The sequence below is a fragment of the Indicator indicator genome, chromosome 11, assembly GCF_027791375.1.
Source record: "Indicator indicator isolate 239-I01 chromosome 11, UM_Iind_1.1, whole genome shotgun sequence".
NCBI lineage: Eukaryota > Metazoa > Chordata > Aves > Piciformes > Indicatoridae > Indicator > Indicator indicator.
Genome location: NC_072020.1, coordinates 19,860,281 through 19,886,281, shown reverse-complemented (window position 1 = coordinate 19,886,281; position 26,001 = coordinate 19,860,281). Strand labels below are relative to the sequence as shown.

The following is a 26,001-nucleotide window of genomic DNA, read 5'->3' as shown; positions in this document are numbered from 1 at the left end:
GACTTCATTGCCTGATTTTTGGCTGGATGAATTTGCTGGATTGTGTTGGGAAATGCAACTTTGATCAGGGCTGTACTCAGCTGCTGGATAAGTAGGAAGGCTTCTACAGAGGCTGTGCTCTCACCAAATGACATGCTCTGTCTGCCTGCACTGGGCCATGCTGGAGGGGCAGAAATCAGGAGTGAGGAGGAAGATATCTCAATTCCTGGTAATGCCTTAGAAAAAAAACTTCATATGTTTTCTGTTGCTGTTAGGCTGTATCTTTCAACCTGTTTGGTTTTGGCTTTTTTCCTCTGAAAGGACTAAATTATTTTTTAATAATGGAGCAGGAAGTGTAGTCCTATTGCTGCAGGGCAGCTGTTTAGAAAGTTGTTACTTAGCACAGAGAGCAGTATTACTTGCCACAGATAGTTTTCATGTCTCAGAGAAATTTGATTTGGATGTAACAAAACTTTGCTGCTGCAAAGACATGTTTGGATATAGATCTTTGCACTACCATAATATTGATAGTAGGGAGGAAAATACATCAAGTTCAAGTCAAAATAGTTAAGCAAGGAGAAAACCACATTCTCTGGAGACATCTTCAATTAGGACACCTTGTTGACTGAATAGCAGGAGGACCTTTGCAATATGAATTTAGAATATCTTTAGTTGATGGCCTGTTCTAATTAAATATCTAACCCAGCTGTAGGGCTGCTCCAACAATATTGTGTTGTAGCAAACTACTTTCTTAAAACAACAAGAACAAAAATCTTTTAAAAAGAAGAAAAAAAATAGTTAGTTATACTTTTTCCCAGAGGATTCATGTAGACAATAACACTGTGCAGTGCACCACTTCCCCCTTACATTTGCCATGGAATTACAGAATAATAGAATGGTAGGGGTTGGAAGGGATCTCTGGAGATCATCTAGTACAACCTACCTGGTTTATCACATTGCACAGGAATGTGTCCAGGTGGGTTTTGAAAGTCTCTGGAGAAGGAGATTCCACAACCTCTCTGGGTAGCCTGTTCCAGTGCTCTGGCACCCTCACACTAAAGAAGTTTCTAAGTGAAACCCCCTGTGTTCTAGTTTGTACCCACTGCCCATCCTGCTGTCACTGGGTACCACTGAAAAGAGGCCAGCCCTGTTCTCATGACCTCCAGCCACTACATGTTGATCAGCACTGAGCAGATCCCTCCTGAGCCTTTTTTTTTCCCAGACTAAACAGTCCCATGAGTAAAAGTTTCTCTCAGCAATCCTCTCAGACTTGAATGAAGAGAGAGAGGAACATTGCCTGCACACTTGAGAACGAATGCTAAAAAATAAGCTAGGCAATCCATTTCCAAAATTCAAACCACAGGTCTAAATTATATATAACACAGGTAGGTGGGAGAAGGTGCTTTATAAAAAAGCAGGAATAAGTACAGGGCTGGGAAGGAAGTGAGACAGTGGGGAAAAAAGGAGAGAGAGTGGTAAGATGTGTTTGTGTTTGAATAAAGGAGAGGGGGAAAACTGCTTGGTAGGATTCAATTTCTGTGATAGCTGTGATTGAAAGATCAGAAGATGGTGTAACTAGCCTTTGGTTTTTTGAAGGGAGAAGAAGGAAGAATGTTCAAGCCAGCCATAACCTTACATCCTCACAGGGGTCAGAGAGCTGCTCACATCTGCTGACTGTCAGTAGTTGTGAAGTAAGCAGTTTTGACCATGGCTTACTCATTATTGCCAGGCTGGAGTAATGTGCTCAAGGCAGTAAAATTTTTACAGGCTGAGTACAGAAGAATTGAGGAGGGAAATGTGGCATAAATGTGACACAAACGGCAAATTTCATATTCTGCTGAATAGAATCCACAAAGAAGTCATGGCGCATGTCCATAACCTGGCTGTTTGGTAAATATGATATTTGTATAATACTTTTAGGAAAACAAATCCTCTATTGGGATTTAAAAATAGTGGTAATTAACTCAGTGTACCTGATAACATCTTTTTTTAATGTATGTTTTTATATTGATGTTAGAGAACAACACACAAAAGGCGACAAGATTCATTAAGCACTTTGCTCTTTAACATGACATTGTCCTTTACCCAGGACCACAGACATGAATTTCAAACCAAGAAGAAAAAGGCATCTGACCCAAAGTACTGAAAGCATAAGGACAGGGCTAGAAATTAGGAGAAAATTACATATTCAGGAGAGCAGCACAAGGCAATGTGGTCCAAGAACAGAGAATCCAAGTAGTAGTTTGTCTGGGATATATTTGTGTCCTGTGCACAACAGCTGCATCTCTAGTGACTGGAGATGCAAACAGCACCAGAGTATATGTTTGGGGCTCTAGATTAAGGCGCTCTTTCGTGTTTTTAATCACAGTTTCATCTCTTTTGTATATTTCCTTTCTCCTCCAGGGCAGCAAATTGCTAATTGCAGCTCTGCAACTACATTTGCAAGGTTTCTGCAACATTTTTTGTGGAAATGTTCTGTAAAGATGTAGCTCAGCTGTCAGCCAGTGGCAGGAGTCTCTTGATACAGTTTTGAGTGTGCACAGACCACAGTCCACATCTCTGCCTTGAGAAACTGTAGAGGAGGTAGGGGAAATTACTTAGGATGAGCTGGTTCCTAGTTAATCTGTCTCATTTTAAAAAGAGAAGATGAAGACTTAGGGGCTGTTTACAAGGGCATGTAGTAAGGGGATGGGAGGCAGTGGCTTGAAACTAGAAAAGGGTAGATTTAAATTGGACATTAGGAAGAAGTGCCAGCATCACAGAACATTAGGGGTTAGAAGGGACCTCGAAAGGTCAAAAAGCCCAAACCCCCAGCCAGAGTAGGGTCACCTGGAGCAGGTCACATAGGAACACATCCAGGTGGGTTTCAAATGTCTCCAGAGAAGGAGACTCCACAACCTCCCAGGGCAGCTTGCTCCAGGGCTGTGTCACCATCACACTGAAAAAATTTTTTCTTATGTTCATGTGGAACCTCCTCTGCTCGAGCTTGTGCCCGCTGCCCGTCGGACATCACTGAGCAGAGCCTGGCTCCATCCTCCCAGCATTGCCCTTCACATCTTTATAAACATGAATGAAGTCATCCCTCAGGCCTCTCCAAACTGAAGAGACCCAGCTCCCTCAGCCCTTCCTCACAAGAGGGATGTTTTATTCCATTGATCATTGTGGTTCTGTGCCAGACTCTTTCGAACAGTTCCTTGAGGGCCCCAAAACTGAACAATATATTCCAGATGTGGCAAAGTTCTTCACTATGAGGGTGGTGGAACACTGGAACAGGTTATCCAGGGAGGTAGTGGAGGCCCCATCTCTGGAGATACTTAGGGTGAAACTTGATGGAGCTCTGAGCAACCTGATGTAGTTGGGGATGTCCCTGCTTACTGCAGAGGGGTCAGACTGGTTGACCTTTAAATGTCTCTTCCAACCCAATGCGTTCTGTGATTCTATGACTTGACTTAACCATGGTATGTACGTTGCTGAGGCACCTTAACCTACTCATCAGGAGTTTATCAAGAATCATAGCTTGGAAGCTCGTGCTGGATGAATGGAAATGGTAACTAAGGCATGTATTTAAATACCTTATGGTTATTATTAGCAATAAAGGAAATTGTTTTTTTCCAAAGCATCACTTAAGTTAGGATTTATCAAACCTAACCTCAGACATCTGCTGTGTACGTGTCTGCACTTAAACTAATCAACAAGAGCTCCCTTTATAGCCCAATGGAGAGAAACAGGCTCTATGTTATGATGTTAATCTGCTGATTTGTTCTGGCCTTAAACTCTCTAGCCAAATACATGTCTGCTATCTAGGAACTTAATCCAGTACAAATATACTAAGGTTTCCCTGCTACATGATTGCATTGTTTTCTAGGTGGATAAGGCTTTAAAAGTTGTACTTGCAAAAGATTTAAAGTACAGAACTGTATCATCCAACCTTAAATGATTTTCAGGTTGTTCAGTTCCATTCTGGGAGGTGATACTCCAATGATAAATATATCTATATAAATCTATATCTATATAAATGTATAGCTTTTTAAGAAGCTACACTAAAGGAACTATATCATTTAGGGTCTAAGTAGTGTAACTTAGCCAAGTTCCTTCAATATAGCTTCTTAAAAAGCTCCTGATTTTTTTCTTCCCAAATTATAATTTATTCAGTGCCTCAGGGCAGCAGGACATGCTAGAGACAGAAGTAAAAGCTATCAGAGCATGATCCCTTCCCTGATGAAAAAATAATTAACCCTCTCAGTTGTTCTGTAGCAAAGTACAGCATCACAGGCACAAATGGGAATAGAAGACAAAAAAATGTTCTTTTATTTCTATTAATTTCATGGATTTGAGAAATTCTGTTGTATAAGCAGTTGCATGCTGCACACTAATTTAGAGCTGTGCATTGAATCAAAGCTATCATGTGTCGGTGTAAAGTGTCCACATGAAATTCAGTTCTGTCATATAATCCTTCCCTTGCCTGGTACACAGATATTCTCCTGCCTATAGCATCTTTATTAGCCCTTTCTGAGAGGGACTGAAGGAAAGGCAGAGAGGAGCTTAGAATTCTACAGCCTTACCCATGAGATCACAAAAAACCCCAAAAGACAATACTTGGAATTTTGTGTAGAGGAGTTCAATTTTATTTTAACAATCAGTCATGATGTATTTATGTTATAAATCAGTATAAGCAGGGTGGGGAAAAAAACCAGAAACAAACAAAAACAAACAACAACTCTAAGCCCTTCAAACTATCCAAATTCTCAGATGGAGGAGCACAGCTGAAGGCTGAAGTTTGCTTGAACTCGTGATGTTCAGGCACCTGATGGCAACTTTAGGGCTTTTTAGCTGATAGGGGTTGCAGTAGAAGAGTTTTAAGTAGACTTGTGTGTGTGTGCATGTATATAGGTGTAGTGCAAGGGGGGGGTTCAGAGAAGGGTACCACACAAGTGACAGAATGATGCAGACTGTTCATGGTCATGTTGGTGTCTTCTCCCTAGTAACAAGTAATAGGTTGAGAGGAAATGGCCTCCAGTTGTACCAGGGGAGGTTTACATTGGAGATTAGAAGAAACTTCTTGACTGAAAGGGCTCTCAAACATTGGAGCAGGCTTCCCAGGGAGGTGGTTGAATCCCCATACCTGGAGATGTTTCAAAGAAGCAGAGATGTGGTGCTGAGGAACATGGTTTAGCTCCAGACTTTGTAGAGTTAGAGAACGGTTGGACTCAATGATATCAAAAGATATCCAACTGAAACAATCCTGTGATTCTATGCTAACAAGGAAGGGATCTTGAGTTGTTTTATTTAGCAAATTAGACCAAGTGGCTGCTATAATTTTAAAATGTTGTGATGGGATAAGCTCCACTGTGCTGGGACAAGAGTCACTCACCCCTATAGGTACCCAATAAGGGCTTGTTTTCCCAGTGTAATCCTGATTTAAGACCCTTGTCCTTCAAACACTTGGATTTGTGCTTAAGTATTCCCTAACTGTGGAGCAGGCCTGTGATTTATTCAATACTTTTTGGTGTCACCACAGTATATCAGAGATTGGAAGGGACCTCAAGAGTTCATCAGGTCCAACCCCCCTGCCAGAGCAGGATCACCTAGGATAGCCCACACAGGAACACATCCAGGTGGGTTTTGAAAGTCTCCAGAGAAGGAGACTCCACAACCCCCTGGGCAGCCTGTTCCAGGGATCTATCACCCTCACTGTAAAGAAGTTTCTCTTCATGTTGAGGTGAAATCTTCTGTGTTCTAGTTTGAACCCATTGTTCCTTGTCCTATCACTGTGAACCACCAAAAAGAGCCTGGCCCCCTCCTCCTGACACCCACCCCTCAGATAGTTATAGACATTGATCAGATCCCCTCTCAGTCTTCTCTTCTCAAGACTAAACAGCATGGACAATGGGACCCAGTTTCACTGAAGCCTTTAAGAACTGCTGAAATACAAAGGTTAAATAATAATGAGCACTACTACTGAAATCAAAGGCAATAGTCAGAGTCAAATGAAAATGTCAATTATCATCAGGGGCTATTGTTCTTGTGTTTGAATTAAAACTATTACAGCTGTTATTTTGTCTCCCATTCTGATTGCAGAGGTAGGTGAAAATTCCTGGGTTTGAGTCAACTCATTTTTTGAGAAGGAAAACTGTGTAAGAATGATTCCATCATGGGAATTCAAATAGGTGGGATAGTGAAAATAGCTAAAATGTGGCAGGTTTGAATGACAAAGTTTAAATGAAAGCTGCTGTGTTTAAGGAAATAACATTTCAGCTATAATGTGACTTTTAGTGTTTTTTTAGGTTGCTTCATCATAGTGGAAGGATAGCAAAATATGTGTTAAAATCATGGGGATTGGGTTGCTCTGACTAGAAACAAAAACGTGATTACAGGAGACAAACTTTTTATGATCCTATAGTGATTTTATGGTCATTCTGTTTGTAGAGAGCTGATGTTTCAGGTTGAGGTGTTTGACAGAGGAACATGGTTGTTCTTGGTCCCAGTAAATGCACTGAAATGCTGCTACTGCTGCACTAAATCTATATCTAAGTGCATTTCTCTGTATTCTGTTATGGAATGGTACAACACTTCTTCTGCCTCCTCCTCTTTCCTCCCTCCTCTTCTCCCCTTTTCCCCTTTTCTTTCCTTCTATTTGCTATTCTTTAACACTTTTCTTCTATTACCTACATTCAGTTCCAGTACTGTTGTGAAGATGCTGCAGCCTCCACTGAGAAATCTGATCAGATGAGTTAGATATTTCAATTAAATCTCTGGGTAGTTATGGCAGATAATTTGCCAGTAGATATATGCAACTATTTGAGTGGGTATTGGGTAAGATTCTGTTGGATATCACTGTGTATCAATCCAATATTTTGTTTCTCAACATAAAGCTTCAGCCACTAGTAGAATGGTCTTTTGGGTGGCTGAAAAGTCTTTGTACTGTATTGTTTCTTGTGATAGATGTCTCTTGATCAAGCCTGTGTATAATGAGAGTTTTCCACTTGAGGATACCAGGAAGTTGTGCCAATTTGGTTTCCAGAATCTTTGTCTTCTACAGTACAACTAGACTAACATATAATTCAGCTTTCACTCATCTGCCTTCTTTCCATGTGAATTTGTTGATACATCTAAACTACCTCAGGGTAGGACATGTCTCAAAGTGGCTTTTGCTTTATTCTGTAGTGACTGGGGATCTGACACATAGGCAGCAGCTCCACTCTGCTCGTCCTGCACAGGAAAAGAAGAAAAAGGCAGGAGCACCTCTCCTCACACAGCCACAAAGTTCTCTTTCAGGGCTGACACAGCAACTGGTGCTTTTGCTGCTTTTCAGAGCGAGACAGGCAGACCTGCAATGGTAATGAAGTCCTAGAATGGTTTCGGTTGGAAGGGGCCTTAAAGATCATCAAGTTCCAACTGCTCTGCCATGGGCAGGGACAGCTTCCACTAGACCAGCTTGCACAAGGCCTCATGCAGCCTGGCCTTGAGCACCTCCAAGGATGGGGCATCCATGACTTCCCTGGGCAACCTGTTCCAGTGTCTCCCTACCCTCACTGTAAGGAATTTCTTCCTAATCTCCAGTCTAAATCTGCCTTCCTCAAGCTTCAGTCCATTCCCTCTTGTCCTATCACTGCAATCCCTTGTAAAAAGTCCCTTCCTTGCTTTCTTGTAGGCCCCCTTCAGGTACTGGAACCTTCTCTTCTCCAGGCTGAACAGCCCCAACTCTCATCCTGTGTCCATACAGAAGGTTCTCCATCCCTCTGATCATCTTTGTGGCCTCCTTTGGACCCACTCCAGCAGTTCAATGTCCCTCTTATGCTGGGGGCACCAAAACTGGACTCAGTACTACTGCATCATGACTGCAAATTTGTTTAATCAAGCTTATTATGATGAGAGGCAGGGGGGTGCATGCACAAGCACAGGCAATCATAATTAAGCCCAAAATGGCAAATTTCAGAGATGTATCTTTGGAACGCATTATGCACTTTAGATTCTCTACATTCATGTCTCAAGAATAGTTCCCTTTCTCAAAGAACTGTGATGTACATCTGCTTGCCTTCAGACCTAAGAGATGTTATTTAAATCTATTACACTGCCCAAGTAGTTCTCCTTTTCAGCTGGACATTTCTGGTTTTTAAAATTTCATCTCCTAAAATTAATTTTCATCCATGTTTCTCACCAGGTCATAAATTAACTTTTTAATAATGAGGGCTGAAGCAGATGCACAGAAGTATGCTACCTCTTCTTTAACCATTGTCCTTACATGTTATTTCTCCAAGTTGAAGGAGCAGAGATTAATGAATACAATAAATACTATTCCAACCCAAGGGAGCAATTAGGTCATTGTAGAGTCTGCAAAATATAGACCATACCAAAACACACTGAAATCAGGTTTAGTACTGTGCAAGATGTTGTGAGTCCTCACTTTGCACATGGAAAAGCTTAGCTGCAGGCATTATTTTGATCAAGGAATCCCAGCAGGGTGGGAGTTGTAAGGGACCTTTGGGGATCATCTATTCCAACTCCCCCTGCTAAAGGAGGGTCACCCACAGCAGATTGCCCAGCAGGCTTTGTACCTAGCCTTACTTTTTCTGCTCCCTGAGTACCCAGCACTGATTGTGAATTTAGAATAAAAATAGAAAAGTCAGTGTAAAATTGTAATGGGTGCTTCTTGCTCGAGCTATGAAGTTACTACATGTTTGTGTGAGCTGAGAATCTACTTCCTCATGCTTTCTGTGCTATATGTAGAAGTGCTGTGCTCTAAGGGTTTTGTCCTCAAACTGCATCCTCCTTCTTTCTGTGTTATATGTAGAAATGCTGTACTCTAAGGGTTTTGTCCTCAAACTGCATCCTCTTTCAGTTTGCTTTTCACTTTCCTGTAGGCTTTACAACACCCAGGTATGCCAGAAGCTGCTATGCTTATTTAATGCAAAGATTTCTGTTGATTCCATCTGCTAGTAGAGTTTACCCAGAGCCCCCAACAGGAAGGTTTGCTATATTCCAGGCATTTTTTCCTCTCTTGATTTACTTACCCCTGTCCTCCTTTCAGCCTATACACACTCTGTGCATGCTTTTCAAATCAAGTAAGTGAGAGGTTGGGTGACAAATTAGGCTGGAAGCATCTGTTTCTGCTTCAGTGCTGGAAATGCTGAGACAAAAATATTCTGTATGTAAAGTGAGTTATCCAACATAAATGCATTTTGGAGATGATGCTTCACCAGCTGAATTGTCCCTGAAATTGGGCTACTGCTGAAAATAAATTTTGCATGTTATGGTAGACTAGAAGAAATTAATAACCCAGATGTAGTGGAGAGGACATAAAAAATTCCTTGAAATAGATGGCAAATCTGTATTTTAGTAACTGGACATACTGACTAGTGGTGGTTAACTGTGGCTAAGCAGTTAGTTTTTTAGGAACCTGTGTTAGTAAATGCTTGCCCTTACAATCAAGCATTCCAAAGTTGGACTTTCAAACCCTCAGGATTTAGGATTTTAGCATTTCTTTATTTACTTAGTTAATTAGCTTAGTCTTTTAAAATTCTTTCAGTTTTATCTGGCATCTTATAGTTTATCAATCCATTGATTTAATAAGATATTGCTTTCCAGATTTATGTTTAATAAGGTTTAATAAGCTCCTGCTTTCCAAATTTGTGTTTAATAAGAGTTAATAAGGTACTGCTTTCCAAATTTCTATTTAATAAGATATTGCTTTCCAAGTGGATGATTTCTTATATATTTATGGAATGCTGCCCCATTAACATTGTACTTAGATGTTTGCACTGAGAAATTAAAAGCAGATTGCTCCAGGTTGTTGCTTAATAAAAGATGAAGAGCGATAATTTTTTAATGTCAATAGTACCATAAGATTTTCTTGCAGATTATAAACCTCACAACTAGCTCCTACAGTTTGGGATGCTTAGGAGCTCTGTCATCATAATGAAGCCCAAGCTGCATTTGCATCAGTGCAGTTCTCTTACAGTCAGTCAAATCCTGATACTTTCCAGGCCAGGATTTTGAAGACGTTTTGTTTGTTCAGCTTTAATCTAAGTTAAATGTATGAATAAAAATTTGCAGGATGGAGACCACAAGCAGGTCCTGGTTCTCATGTCTTAGAGAGTAATTGCAGAGAAAGGAGAAGATTAGTGTGTATTACATCAGCTTTCCCTTGAGTAGAAAACCAAAGGTTCATTCTGATAACTTGGGCAGTATTAAGCAGATTATGCTTTGTAAGCACTAAGGTTTTATGCCTAATTCTTGAGGCCAGAAGTAATCTTAAAAAGTTGTCTAATAATAATTTGCATGGAAAATGCATCTGTTAGCACCAAAAAAAAGGCAAAAGGTCATGCTGACGCAGTAGGTGGTGTCCTTTCTTGGCTGTCCTGCACTGCTGCTGCAAAAGGGAGACTTAAAAAGAAAATAAAATTTCAATAGAATAAAAAAAAAAAAAAACTTTAAAGCATCCTTACTTTAGTAGTTCTCACAGCATCATACCTTCCCTGCTTGGCAAGAGGAGCATGCAGCATTTGGTAACACAGCATTGAGTATTTTCAGTCACCTGTATGAGTGTGTCAGACATAAGGGTTTGCATTCTGCATTGTGGTGTGGATCACCTCTTTCTCTTTATGAATGTGCTAGCTTTTAAAAGAGAGACTAACTGCATGTTCAGTTAAGATAAATCCTGACATTGTTTACTGCTAAATGTCCAGAACAAGAGGACACAGTCTCAAGTTGTGCCAGGGGAGGTATAGGCTGGATGTTAGGAGGAAGTTCTTCACAGAGAGAGTGATTGCCCATTGGAATGTGCTGCCCAGGGAGGTGGTGGAGTCACCATCGCTGGAGACGTTCAGGAGGAGACTGGACGAGGCACTTGGTGCCATGGTCTAGTTGATTGCTTAGGCCTGAGTGATCGGTTGGACTGGATGATCTTGGAGGTCTCTTCCAACCTGGTTGATTCTATGATTCTATTCTATGATTCTATGAAGACTGCATGCAGGAAGATGGCAACTCAGACTTTGTAAGTTTTTTGTTTTCTGGATTTTTTTTTTCTCTTTTAAGAAATTAGAGACATGAGACAGACCCAAATCCCAGACTCCTGTGTAAAGTCCTTGTGCCCACCTGCAGTTGTAGAAAATATTAATTACATTTAATAGTGCCTTTTTTTTCCCATGTGGCTCACCCTCTCTGCCAGAGTACTTATCTGCCCCAGAACTAACATTCTTTGCTCTCAGACTATCAGTCTACAAAGCCAGAACTGTTCTTATTTTTTTCAGCAGTGCTTTGAGGTACTGAATAGAAAGGGATTCTGGTCTCAGCTGCACCATTGTAAAACACAATTTTATATGCAAGACATTTTCACTGACCACATTTCTCTGGATTTTCACAGCTGTAACTGAGATAAAAATTTAAGTCTGAAGTTTCTCTAGATTTTTCAAAGCCCTAAAACATCTATCTCTTACATAAATGCCTTCCTATTGTAGCAAATCCTGCTGGGGAAAAAAAAAAAGATGCATGTAATTTCTGTCGTGTTTGTGTTTCACTTAAAAGTTCCTTTTTGCACAAACACACAATTTTCTTCACAATTATTTTTAGACTGAAGTTCTAAATCCATGCTCTCAGTCACTACCAGCTAAAGCAAATAAAGGATTTGAGGACCTAATGGAGGACAAAGGTGTTTTATCCAGCACTGGATAAAGCTTCCACATTCCTCCTACCACTGCTCTCATCCTCCTCCATTGCTGCTTAGTTTTGGAGGCCCACAAGCTCTTGATGCAGCTGCTGTTTTCATTAGGCAATTGTGTGTGGGATGGGACTTTGGCATGGGTAGCATGGTGTCTTGCTTGGGCTTCCACCAGGCACAAGCTAAAAGAGTAAGTGTAGAGTTATACTCTCTACAGAAAGAGACTTACAGGAAAATCCTCATGTTTTGTGGTTTGGTTGTTACCCATTTCATTGGAAGAAAACTAAAATTTGTACACAAACTGTTGCAAACAAATTTGTTTGGCTAATATGGCATTAGGTTACAAAGTATCATAAAAGTGTGTACAAAGCTGGCATAAAAAAAGTGACTGTCTTGGGTACAAAACAACTACAGCAACTTTCTACCATGACAACTGATCATTAGAATGCCACTGTTGTTGTCAAACATGCAACTTGTGGAACGGAGTATGTCCAGAGAAGGGAAATGAAGCTGATGAAGGGTCTGGAGGACAGGTCTGGTGAGGAGTAGCTGAGGGAACTGGGATTGTTTAGTCTGGAGAAGAGGAGGATAAGGGGAGACCTCTCTGAAAGGAGGTTGGAGCCAGGTGGGGGTCAGTCTCTTCTGCACAGTTTCAAATGATAGGACAAGATGAAATGGCCTGAAATTGCACCAGGGGAGGTTTAGATTGGATATTAGGAAAAATTTCTTTCCTGCAAGAGTGGTCAGGCAATGGAACAGGCTGCCCAGGGAGGTGGTGGAGTCACCATCCCTGGAGGTGTTAAAGAAGTGTGTGGACGTGGCACTCTGAGGCAGTGTTTAATGACCACAGTGAGATTGGTAGTTGGACTCAATGGTCTTAAAGGTCTTTTCCAACAAAACAATTCTATGATCCTATGATTCTACTTAACAGGTGGTGGAAGGATAAAATGCCAAACTAAAACCCTTCAAAAGTGAAATTATTTGTTCCTCAGGGGGCCTTGGTATTTTTCTTACAAGAATAAACAGAAAAATCAGTCTGTCTGAGAAGGCAAACTTGAATGAGTGATTTTTTTTTTTTTATTTAGGTTGTATTTAATAGTTCCTTAAGTGCTATATTGTCAACAGGAGCTGCAGATTGACTTTAAGGTTTGTCTCCAACAAACTTTGTCAATGGGGATGTCTCTGCCTGTGTGTGCCTGTATGTTAAGTAGTAAGCTTTCAGTTCCAGATATCCTGGTCAGGCTTTGAATTGCTCTTCCTGTGAAAAGATACCAAAATCAGCATATTTCCCAGTTATTATCTTCTTACTATGTATTTAGTAGTAATACCCATGTTACAAATGGGTTAGAAAACAACATTTCTTCACTGAACATAATAGAAAAATAGTAAGACAGAAGGTAAAAAGAGACATAATTTAGCATGTGTCATCCAAGTGCTGGGTGCTGCACTTTGGCCACAACAACCCCATGCAGAGCTACAGGCTGGGGTCAGAGTGGCTGGAGAGCAGCCAGGTGGAAAGGGACCTGGGGGTACTGGTTGACAGGTGCCTGAACATGAGCCAGCAGTGTGCCCAGGTGGCCAAGAGAGCCAATGGCATCCTGGCCTGCATCAGGCATAGTGTGACCAGCAGGAACAGGGAAGTCATTGTGCCCCTGTACTCAGCACTGGTTAGGCAGCATCTTGAGTACTGTGTCCAGTTCTGGGCCCCTCAATTTAAGAAGGACATTGAGATACTTGAACATGTCCAGAGAAGGGCAACAAGGCTGGGGAGAGGCCTCGAACACAAACCCTATGAGGAGAGGCTGAAGGAGCTGGGGTTGTTTAGCCTGGAGAAGAGGAGGCTCAGGGGTGACCTCATTGCTGTCTACAACATCCTGAAGGGAGGTTGTAGCCAGGAGGGGGTTGGTCTCTTCTCCCAGGCAACCAGCACCAGAACAAGAGGACACAGGCTCAAGCTGCACCAGGGCAAGTTTAGGCTGGAGGTGAGGAGAAAGTTCTTCACGGAGAGAGTTGTTGGACATTGGAATGTGCTGCCCAGGGAGGTGGTGGAGTCACCATCCCTGGAGGTGTTCACGTGGGGATTGGACGTGGCACTTGGTGACATGGTTTAGTAGTCATGAGGTGTAGGGTGACAGGTTGGACTTTGATGATCCTTGAGGTCTTTTCCTACCTTATTGATTCTGTGATCCTACCACATCTTCATTTCCATGGGGTTGTGCTATAGTGAAGTTCTATATAAACTTTAACTGGGTCTGTTCAGTTGTCCAGTTTCCCTAAGAGTTGTTTTTATTTGCTCTTTCATGAAAGAGGGAGGAAAAAAACCTCACTACCTAAGACTTGTCCCTTTGTCTTAAGGTTCAAGCTCAAGTGCGACACGCAAAGCTCAACTTCGACAAACTGAAGACTGATGTCTGTCAAAAAGTGGATCTTTTGGGAGCAAGCAGATGCAACCTCCTTTCTCATGTATTAACAACATACCAGGTATGCAAAGACACACTGACCTCCCAAAGAAAGATTCCCTGTTGATGTGGGGGTTTTGAAGAGGTTACCATGGTGATATTGAACTGGTACTGGAGGGGAGATGTTAAATTTGCCCTAAAAGCAGATTGGTGTTAAAGCTGGCATTGCACTGACATTTTGTTGTGTCTTACAGACAACACTTCTGCATTTTTGGGAAAAAACTTCACACACAATGGCAGCCATCCACGAAAGCTTCAAAGGTTATCAGCCATATAAATTCACTATGTTAAAGGTAAGGAATATATTGCTATATTTGCTGCCCAGTGATAGCAAGTAAGAGATCAAACAAGGGTGTAGAAAGCACACATTCATATTTTGGCTTTATATTGTCTCAGAGTTTTATCCCTGCCCTGTCTTTTCATTTAAATACAACTTTTCTGTTTAATGCTCAACTGGCTAGTAAGATCAAACACTGCATGTGTTTGACCTTCCAGTACATGAAGGCTAGAAGAAGGATGGAGAGGGACTGTTTACAAAGGCCTGCAGTGATAGGATGAGGGACAATGGCTTCAAACTAGAGAAGAGTAGATGTCAGGAACAAGTTCTTTACAACGAGGGTGGTGGAACACTGCAACAGGTTACCCAGGGAGGTTAGTTGAGGGCTCTGGGCAACCTATTCTAGTTGAGAATGCCGCTGCTTACTGCAGATGGGGTTGGACTAGATGACCTTTGGAGGTCCCTTGCAACCCAGCCCATTCTATGATTCTATGTAGAGTGCAGTGACTGGTGAATATTTCAAAGGATGATACTAGTCAGGGCTGCACCTATGTATTTAAGTGATAACTAGAACTGTGTTTGATTATTCATAAAGAATGATAAAAATCCAGCAGAATTGTGGCTCTTCAAAATCCCACAAGTGAATTAATACTATTTTGCCTTTGCATGCTTTTTAAAACTCACACTCTTTACCTAGCAAAACACCTTATTGGACTGGCTTGCGAGAGCTGGATCTGTGTAGTCTGGAGAAGAGGAGACTGGGGTAGGGGATCTCATTAATACTGATCAACATCTAAAGGGTGGATGTCATGAGAATGGACTCAGACTCTTCTCAGTGGTGTCCTGTGGCAGGACAAGAGGCAATGAACACAAACTGGAACAGGAAGTTACACTTAATCATAAGGAAAAACATTTTTCCCTTTGAGGATGGTGGAGCTCTGGAGCAGGCTGCCCAGAGAGCTTGTGAAGTCACTGTCTCTGGGGGCACTCAAAACCCACCTGGACACGTTCCTGTGTGATTTACTCTAGGTGATGCTCCTCTAGCAGGGGGGCTGCACTGACAATTTTCAGAGGTTCCTTTCAACCCCTACCAGTCTGTGATTCTGTGCCTGAATATAAGTATATGCATGCTGATGGCTCCCACACCTGTAGTCAGACTTTTTACCCTTGTTTGCTCTGGGAAATCCTGTTTACATTAACTAGTGGTATTTGTTGATTTGTTTTAATCCTTGGATATGGAATATGTGCAATATCTGACTGAAGCCTGAGTTCACAGCTTTGCCCAAGTATGTAAAAATAACCACTCTGTATTTTCCTGGTCCTGCCTGCACCTGCATATGTATTTTCTTTGCTCATTACAATTTGAGGGTCAATAAAAGAATAGGGAAAAATGGGGGGAAAAAGTGTTCCCATCAGGGTCACAAGGAGGAATGAGCAGCTTGCAGCAAAGCCACAGTTTGCTTGAAGAGAAAACCCAGTTTGGAAATAATGAGAAGTCATAGCCTCAAACCATGAAATGCTCATGTGTATGACACAGAGAAGTGGAACTTGGGCTGCATTATGCTATATAGGTTGCAGCTACCCCAGAGCTTCTGGAAAAGGACCACCTGAAGGTATAAGGTTTATTTCACCCCAAATAACTAGCAAACTTGTCTGTACCACCAAACTTTTCTGTACATGGCTGTGCTCTATTTAAAGTTGTTTTCAGGAATGTGGTTTGGGAGGGACAGGTTTCTGAAATCTGAAGTGCATAAAAGGAATAATGCAGACCTGCAGAGGTGTTTAATTCAGTTCTGGGTAAGTCCATGTGAGCCAGGAAAGCAACTGAAAGCAATGAAGGAAGGCATCCAGTGTGTCCAGAGATCTGTCATTCTTCCCATGGCAGGGAGGTTGGAGTGGATGATCTGTAAGGTCCCTTCCAACCTAAGCCATTCTGTGGTGAAGAACTGTTAACTCCTGCAGCTTAAAACATCACAACAGACCAAATAAATTTTAAGCTCCATCTCTCCTGACTGAGGACAAACAAAACTAAAAAGAGGCTCATAAACTGTTGCATCTTATCCATCCTCTGAAGAATCCTGTCCTGAAAGAGAAGTCCTCCTTTGCTATGAAGTTGACAAAGCTCTAAGCTTCCTTCTTGCACAGTGCACGTTATGGAAGATGGCTTTTAGCCAGAGCTTGTGTCCAGATTTCAGCAGGAGATAGCTGGGCATAGTTACCATGACACTGCTTATAATTGCCTGCAGACTCACAAATTAAACTCCAAACCAGAAGAGAAAACCTGCTTTGTTTCCCCACCATTGCAGGTGCCTGATTCACAGCCTGTGTTTAGCACAGCCAGGGTCCTGCTCAGGAGCCTGGGGGGGAGGCAGTTCTCCTAACCTCCCGATGTTAAAATGTTTCTAAGGAATTTATTTCTTTTTGCTTTGATGCAAACCAATTTGAGTCTAATTTGTCTAGGCAGCCTATATTGTTTCTTGGTATTGATTCTTTACTCTCTTTTATACCTAGAAGTGTGATTACCTGAACAAGACATATGATGTATAAAAATATGTTGTAACATTTGAACACCTTGGGGAGAAACTTGCACAGAAAATACACCTGCCCTGGAATGTGCAGTACCCTTGTGGTGGAGGATGAGAGAGATTTTGAGATGTTTCTTATCTTTTGGGCTTCCTCCTGTGAAAGAGTTCAGTCCAATCTGACTTTGAAATTAGGTTAGGAATCTGTGATGAAGGAATACAAGCTATACTGAGTTCACACACATGTAACAAGCACTCCCTTGAAGCAAAAAGTAGCTGTAAAAATGGTTGTGAATACTGTAGTGTGTTTGGGATGCAGCCTAACTTTGTTATGAGAATCTTAACCATTTTTATTGCTGGCCTCTTGTGCTGAGGCAACATGATTGCCTGCTTTTGCTGAGAAATTATGCTAATCAGGAGGTAGTTTCATACTGCAGGATTTCATGGAACTCTGTGCTTTCAGAAGACAGCTGCTTGGGAGTAAGACTATGTTACTGCTTTTTAGTGTCACTCCTTAATCCTACATTCTAGAGATTGAAAGAGAGAATTTTATATACCAAAGTTAAGTCCCCTCCATAATCTTCGTTCCCCCAATTAGTAGGTTTTGTTTGTTTATGTTAAATCATTGCTAAAGAGATCAAAATCCAGTGGTTGCATCAGAGATTCTGTTGCTTGAGAATAGATGCCTGCTGCCACTCCAGGTGCCTTATCAGGGTAAAGTCACCTCACCCTTACTTGTCATTTATGAAGGGTGTGGGACTTCCACTAGCCTTGCATCTCCTCTGCTAGACCTGGGTGTGGAATAAAAATATATGTTTATGGTTAGGGAATTGATCCCTACCAGTCATATCATATGTTCATGCCAGAGTAACTATATATTAAGAAGGAGTTGCAAGCTAATTCTATGTTGAGACTACATGGTATTATTTTTTATGAAGTATAATAAGTGGCTGTAGCTGATCTAGGGTAAGAGAAGGTTTTGGTTTAGCTACCCAGTGAACATTTTATGTCTGCTCTCAACTTTCTGCACTAAAAATATTCCATCAAAATAAATAGCTGCTTAAAATGTACATAAAATAATTCAATGTGCCCAATTCTATGAGAGTTAGCCCTTTTGGAATGTTTTTCTCTATGTGGTATCTTAAAAGGAATCTTTCCTAGAATAAAATTTTGAATTTTGTGCTTGCAAATATTTTTTTTCTCTTTTATGATTCCAATTCTGTTACTAGCAGCTTAATTTTGCTCATACAAATGACGTTTCCAAATTAAACTAAGCATACATGTGTGTAGGATTAGTGTTTTATGTTCAAACAAGAATTTAAAGACACTGTTAATATTTGACTTAGACATGGATCATCTTACTGAAAAATTAGAAGGTGCTATGCACTGGGAAATTACTATTTGTGTTTTGTAGTATGAATATATTAATCTACCAGGTTTACCTCAGGAAAGAGACTCTTAAATGCCTCTCAGGATTGTTTCTGGAAAGAAAACATTGTCTTTAGAGATGTTTGCCAAACTCCCTTTAATGAAAAGCAGCCCACTTGTTTTCTTTGCTGCAGGCTATATGCTGAGAGTAGTATAATTGTGCTATTGCAGCTGTATTTCCCAACTGTGAGTTTCATCCTTGATGAAAGAATGATTATTAATGTGCTAACAACTCCTGATATAAAAGTATCTGTTACTGTCTCCATTAGTGTAATGGTAAAGATGATGGGCTGCTGTTCTGGTAAAGCCTTTCAGGTTTCACTGTCCTGAAATTACCACCTATCACATCAATTCACATTTATTTCAGAGGCTACTTTTCATCAATAATACCTCTTTCTGTCACCATTTATTTGCCCTATTTACTTAATGACATTTTAGTCGCAATTTTTTTACACTTTAATGCTATAATACCAAACTTTCTGAAGAGTTCATTTGAGCCGAGAAATAATAATAGCCCTGGTAAAGGAGTCAAAAGGCATAAAGCTCAGTGCATTCATTTATTTCTGTGCTTTTTACATGGTTTGGAGAACTCTGTCCAAACAGGTTCTACAACACTATTTCTTTCTCCTGACCTCTGCTCTAGCCTGGTATCCATTCCTGATTCTGTTTGGTGCACCAAGACTTTATTCATAGGCAAGAGTATTTATAATTTTATATCTCCAGGAGATTTCAGGGGATTTTGTGGGGGTTTGGGTTTTAACCCGACAGATCTGCATAGGGAAATTCTGAGACTACCTGGTGTGCCTCTTCCCTTGCAGCTGTCCCCCCAGATGAAACATATCCAGGTTTATGTCTCCTCACTGGTGTTACTCTTCTCCATGTGTGCCATGACATCCTAAGATGTATCCTTGGTACCTGGACCTGCCCTCAGCTGTGTTTCTTTGATTCTCTCTCAGTCAAGAGGAAGCACATTAGTTGTCTAAGAGACTGAGGGGAGCTGTGAGCAAGCTGAGTGTGTTGTCAACACTCTGGTTTTGTGTGCAAGTCCCTGTGATCTTGGCTTGACATGAAAGCAGCCAAGATGCAGGTGAAGGAATTTTGTGAGTGAGTAGCAGTCAGCCTTGCAATGCTGCCTGAATTGGAACCAGAGTTAACTCTGCAGCAGAGGATCCCCTTGTTGGTTTGGATGTTTAGTCTAAGTACTGGGAGCAAGCAAAATATCACAGGGTGACTTTTGGTTGTAGAAATAGACAAGATGGGGAGAGTGAATGACTGTGATAGTGTGCTGATAGTGTGCATGGTCTTACCCTCATTTTTGTAATTAAAGAGTAATAAGGAAGATGGGAAGATATCTTTCTAAACATGCCAGGATGCTACTGTAAGGTAGATACTGAGTCCACATAAGCACCCAGCAGAGCACTGTGAAGTTACATTTGTGTGCTCTGAGCCAGCAAAGTCAGGGTGGCTTCCTACACCAAATTGTGCTTGCTTTTGTCTGAACTCCCTCTGTGTCTTTACAGACTTGTTTAATCACTGTACTTTCTAGATGGAGCTTCTTCCCTCTTTTGATGTAACCTGAAACAGTTAAGAGAATATCATAGCTCGATTTCTACAGCTGCTGACAGTGGTGATCAAATTACAGTGGGTTCATGTTTAGAAAACGATTGCCAATGACTTTTTAACACTGTTTTATTTCAGACCCATTCCCTAGCTTCCTAGAGCCACCTAGGTGGTAGATTCTCTACCATCCCTGAAGGCATTTAAAAGATGTGAAGGGACATGGTTTAGTGGTGACTTGGCAGTGCTAGGTGTTAATAGGTGGACTTAATGATCTTAAAGGGTTCTTCTGCATCTCAGTTTGTCATGCACATCAAGATGTGGAGTAGAGGAAGACAGGAGAGGTGGGGGAAACATTCTTTTCTGTCAGAGTTTGAGGGAATACTGTCTGAATTAAGTTGTTACATTGAATTCTTGCATTCATATACAGCTGCTGATTTTTATCATAATCTCCATTGAAGCTGAATCTCCATTGCAGAGCTATGTTTATTTTTCTAATAGAGGAAATAGTAACTGCCATTATTATCATGCTGTTTCCTTCCCAAGGTACTTGTGAACTCTGTTTCTATATGCTTTTTGTGGTTTGATCACAGTCTTTTAACTGTGGATTTCCTCAAACACTCATGAAGGAAGCATCATAAAATATAGCTCCTTAAAGAAGGATGCTGATTTCTCTGTATTTTTCTTGGTGAAGATGTAGAAGATTTTGTTGCTGATAATTTTCTTTAATTTATACACTTAGACAGTGGTTGAAGTAGTTCTGTTTGTTGTTCAGAGACATTACATCCTCTTGGGTCAGCTGTGTGCTGCTATACACAGAGACAGCAGAGTACCACAACTGTTGCAGCATCCCCTCCTGTTTGCAGTGGTTATGTGTCCTATTGGGCAGTGACTGGCTAGAAAGCAGCCCTGAGGAGAGGGACTTGGGGATGCTGGTGGACAAGAAGCTCAACAGGAGCTGTCAGTGTGCACTTGCAGCCCAGAAAGCCAACCAGATCCTGGGCTGCATCAAGAGAAGTGTGGCCAGCAGGTCAAGGGAGGTGATTCTCCCCCTCTGCTCAGCTCTGGTGAGACCCCACCTGGAGTACTGCATCCAGTTCCGGAGCCCCTATTACAAGAAGGATCTGGACATGCTGGGAGGTGTCCAGAGAAGGGCCACCAGGATGATCAGAGGGCTGGAGGACCTCTCCTATGAGGACAGACTGAAAGAGTTGGGACTGTTCAGTCTGGAGAAGTCTCCGAGGTGACCTTATTGTGGCCTTCCAGTATCTGAAGGGGGCCTACAAGAAAGCTGGGGAGGGACTTTTTAGGATATCAGGTAGTGATAGGACTAGGTGGAATGGAATACAGCTGGAAGTGGGGAGATTCAGGCTGGAAGTGAGGAAGAAGTTCTTCACCATGAGAGTGGTGAGAGCCTGGAATGGGTTGCCCAGGGAGGTGGTTGGGGCCAGGCTGGATGAGGCTCTGGCCAGCCTGATCTAGTGTGAGGTGTCCCTGCCCATGGCAGGGGGGTTGGAACTGGATGATCCTTGTGGTCCCTTCCAACCCTGACTGATTCTATGATTCTATGATTCTGTGATTCTGTGATTGTGAAAGTGTCCAGGATGGTTCAAGTGCCCAAAGGAGTACAGTCCCGGTAATGCAAAGCTCTGATGTCTTTCTCTGCACTGCAGAGAAACTGAATTTGGCTTTTGTGCAAGGGCAGCGTATATTCTTATATTTGTGAACTGTAATCCAGGTCCTCTTGGAGTCAGTGAAATGACTCCCACCAATTTTAATAGTACAAGTGCAGTCTAACCAACACCCACTGCCAGTGCAGTTAAAGGGTAACATATTTGTTCACAGGTGACCTAGCTGAGGTGGCTAGCATCCATTATTCAGGATTCAAAGAATTTAAATTCAGAATTTAATCACACTTACATGTGTGATTCTAATCAGCACTGTTACAGTGACCCCCAAATAAATGGCAACCACAGAATAAGGTGAATTTCTTTAATGCCTCTATTTCTTATTGCTGCTTTTGTGATCCCATATCTCTTAACACATGGCATCTGCAGTGCTAAAGGTGACAAATTAATCTGCAGTTCTAGACAGAAGGCTTAACTTATGGAGAGGAGACAAAAAAATGCAGCTGCAGTATACTACAGGTCCATTAGTTTAATTTCTAAAACATTAAAGTACAGGCAAATACTGAACCAAGCAGAAATTGGAATGCCCTTTCTGGGGACTCATCTGTCCTGGTTAACAGGGCAGTGCAAACAAGACCTGGGAATGCTTCTCTTGTAACAAATGGACTGGGGACTCATAACTTTTATTCAATAGATGAAATGAATTTAGCAGCCATGTTTTTTTTTTTCTCTGTTAAACCGTTCTGGTAAAACATGCTACCATTTGGTTAAAACTTCAGATGCAAACCCATGAAGTTTTTTGTGTTCATTAAGTTTGCACAAGCTTCAGTTACTTGATTTTCCATACAGAAATCCTAACTGATGCATAACAGGGACAGCCAGTAATGTATTGATCACTTGGGTAATTCCTGATGAGTTGGCTTGTTCACATGTCTAAGTCTGGATTATAAAAATGCTGACCATGAAACTGCACATTGTTGTCTTAAGCATAGTCTTTCAGATTGCAAAGGGACTGCAGAGTGTAGTAATATTACAGCAAGCCTCTAACTTGAATATGCATCCAAGATTTTAACCCCTTCCTTTTCAGATTCACAATCCAAATAGAATCTTCCCACTACACTGTAGCTGCCAAGGTTGTGTGAATTGTTGTGTCATGAAATAAAGAGTAAATTAGTGAGGCAGTATATCAGGAACAAACAGATGTGAAGAATGAATTTTTCCTATCTTAAAAAAGAGGCAAAAAACAGAGGCAAAAAACAGAGGCAACCCCCAAAAAAACAAATAAATATGCTGCCAGTGCTTTGTTTTTACATGGTATAGATGATTTTACTTAGAAATACTAGAATTTAGAAGTAGCCAAGAGTCACCTGCTTATATAAAGTGTGTTCATATGACTCAATTTGAATGAGTGTCTTCTAACATTTCTTATTTTGCTTGTTTGAAACGTTTTGTTACAACTCAAACCCATTCTTGCTTAATTTACATAGGTTCTGTACTCTGGCTTGGCCTTAAACTATACACCTGATTCCATTTGGCTTTCTTCTCTTTATTTATGTTATGGTTATGATCTAGAGCTTACAAGAGCCTGTGAATAAATTAACAGAAAAAGCAGAAAAGGAGGACCTGCAGATGGAGAGCACCACCTCAGAACAAGATCAGCAGAGTCAGTAAGTCACAGGGCCTGTGTATTAAAATAATAAGGGGTTTTGTCTAGAACCTGCTTTCTGATTGCTAAAGTCACCAAACCTAAATGGGAATCCAGACACAGCTGGCCTGATCACACCAGCTAACAGTAAGCTTAATACAGGAATTCCTGAAATGGTGTAATGTGTACATGAAAACTAATAAACTTTATGGTGAAATTAAGAATTTTTAAAAGACTCATTAAACCTTTAGATGTTGGGGTTTTTTTTCCTTCTTTCCTAGCCTTCTCTTTATTTTTCAGCTTTTGCTTCATTTTTATTTTAGTAAAAGAAGCAGTAAACAGCTACACATGGGAGAAGATACACAAGCATTGTATTTCTCCCTTCAGCAGCATCTCCTTTCACCTGGGAATAGGAGATGGATTCCTGATTGCTCTGAGCAGCGATTAGTTTTTGTAATGTATCCAGCATCAGTTAGTAATCCAATGAAGCAGTTGGTACTTAGTATAAAGTACATCTAAGTGAGCTGATGCTATCAAGGCTTGAGTTACCTGTAGCTCTGAGGTGAGAGAGACTTATGAATGGGCTTCTATAGGGAAAGGAGACAAGGAGAACGAGATGCGATCCTTCCCCTATGGGACCATCAGGATTCGGTTGCGAGGGGACACAACACTGATATAATCCTGCTGCCACCTGTTGTTTTGACTGTCCTTGGTTAAATGAAGGACCCAGCAAAGGATCAGTTATCAAAAAAAAAAAAAAAAAAAGGCAACAGAGAACAGCTTGACTGATTAGTGGATTTTGCTCAACTATTTATAAGAATGAATTGTTAACAAGTTCCGTTTTCCAGTCCTTTTCCTGGTTTAGTTTCAGAACTACTACCCAGTTTATAAATTGGTGTCAGGTTTGATGCTATCCAGATTAGAAAGGACCTGGCCAAGTACCATTTGGCAGGTGGCTGTCTCCACAGAACTTCCTTGAATCTGCTGCATCTCCTGTGGCAATAATAAAGAATTTCATACACAATTGTTTTCCTCGATGTTGAATATAAAGTTCTAGAAGAAATGCATGGATTTTGCAAGATGTGTGTGTGGGCACCTACCAGAAAATGCATCAGATGCCATGGCATGGGTGTATTTGTTTTTATTTCTGGATTATCTTTTCCCTTCTCTCTCTGTCATAAAATTGAGGGGAAAAAAATATGTTACCATTTTGCTAAGACTGAACATAAAAAAAAAAAATCTACGATTCTGGAAGAATTACACAAAGCAAAGCTTTCTTCACAACCTTTCCATTCCCAGTGAACATTCATTATACTAGAATTTGGCCTGAATCTAATTTTCCTCTGCTCTGCCACAAGCCTATCCTCAAGAGCAGGGGAGGTAACTCCTCCTGTCCTGTCAATAGAGGATGGAAGGAATGTGCCTACAGTCCTCTTCACCACCACATCAGGCTTGTGGCTGCTTCATCTCCTGCTGGTTGAATGGCTTTACACAAAGTCAATAGCAGTTGGAAAGTATATCTTGTTCACTCAAGAGGTTACCTTTGTATGAAAACTGCACATAAACACAGCTTTGGCCTATTTTTTTCTTTTCTTTTTCTATCAAGACCTTTTTCATCAAAACTGCTGATCTGGTTCTTTAGATATCTGCTGACATGGGACAAAACTCACCTGACTGTTGATTTTTAACTTGTTGCTGTCAAAAAGAGAAGTTCAAAGTGGTTGGGTTTTTGATGGGTTTTTTTGGGAACAGTTGCACTTAGTTTATAAGGGTTATGAAAGACCCAATCTGGAAAAGCAGACTACATTGTGCTTTTCATTACAGCAACTTAAAAATGGAAGGGTGGTAGGTTTTTACAGTTGGTCTTCAATCTAATTTTAGTTTTGCCAAAGAAAGAACAAACGTTACCACCAGACCAGCACATACAGCAAATGAAGAATCCATCTGAATTAGTTTGTTTATTATTCATATGATTCTGTAATTATGTGAAAAATGTATTATTATTCTATAGGCTTAGGATTTATATATTTTTTCTTATTCTTTCAAATTAAGGTTGATTTCATTAGATGAGGAGAACCACACCAAGGAATCAGACTACTCAGGTATTTTATTTCCTGTTATCCTAACTTCATAACTGATGTAATAATTAATGGTGTTTTTTTTCACTTTTATTTCCTGTATGTTCAGCTTCACCCAGCATATCCCTACCAAGTGCATAAACCTTAAGGCCAGGAAGATCTGCTGAAATTAATCTCTTACATGTTACATTCCACTTTATTTCATTCTGGTACTCTGAGATAGGTCAAACAGCTTGTCTCCCAAGGAGTAATTCTGACTTTGGGCATGGCTTCAAGGAAAGGAGATACAGATTAGCAGGTGTCAAGGCAGGGAGGATGTGGCACTTATCTTATAGAGTCATAGAATCTCAGAATCAGTCAGGGTTGGAAGGGACCACAAGGATCATCTAGTTCCAACCCCCCTGCCCTGGGCAGGGACACCTCACACTAGATCAGGCTGGCCAAAGCCTCATCCAGCCTGGCCTTAAACACCTCCAGGGATGGGGCCTCAACCACCTGGACAACCCATTCCAGGCTCTCACCACTCTCATGGTGAACAACTTCTTCCTCACGTCCAGTCTGAATCTCTCCACTTCCAGCTTTATTCCATTCTCCCTAGTCCTATCACTACTTGATATCCTAAAAAGTCCCTCCCCAGCTTTCCTGTAGTTTGTTCCAGTGATTAGAGATGTACTCTGTTAAAAATTTGATTAATTCAGTGGAATTTCTGCCCAGAAGCTAGGCAGAGCCACTGCCCATGACCTGATGGGTTGTTGTTACCCAGTGACAGCCA

General features: G+C 41.1%; 1 protein-coding gene across 1 annotated transcript in view; it reads left to right on the top strand.

Annotated features, from left to right (window-relative positions):
* The window catches only part of ICA1 (islet cell autoantigen 1), a 62,372-nt gene that overhangs the window by 21,097 nt on the left and 15,274 nt on the right, over positions 1-26,001 (top strand). Inside the window, exons 6-9 of the mRNA XM_054384752.1 lie at positions 13,991-14,116; positions 14,289-14,387; positions 23,079-23,173; positions 25,204-25,253. Coding sequence (XP_054240727.1) covers positions 13,991-14,116; positions 14,289-14,387; positions 23,079-23,173; positions 25,204-25,253 — 370 coding nt within the window. The remainder of the gene's footprint in view (positions 1-13,990; positions 14,117-14,288; positions 14,388-23,078; positions 23,174-25,203; positions 25,254-26,001) is intronic.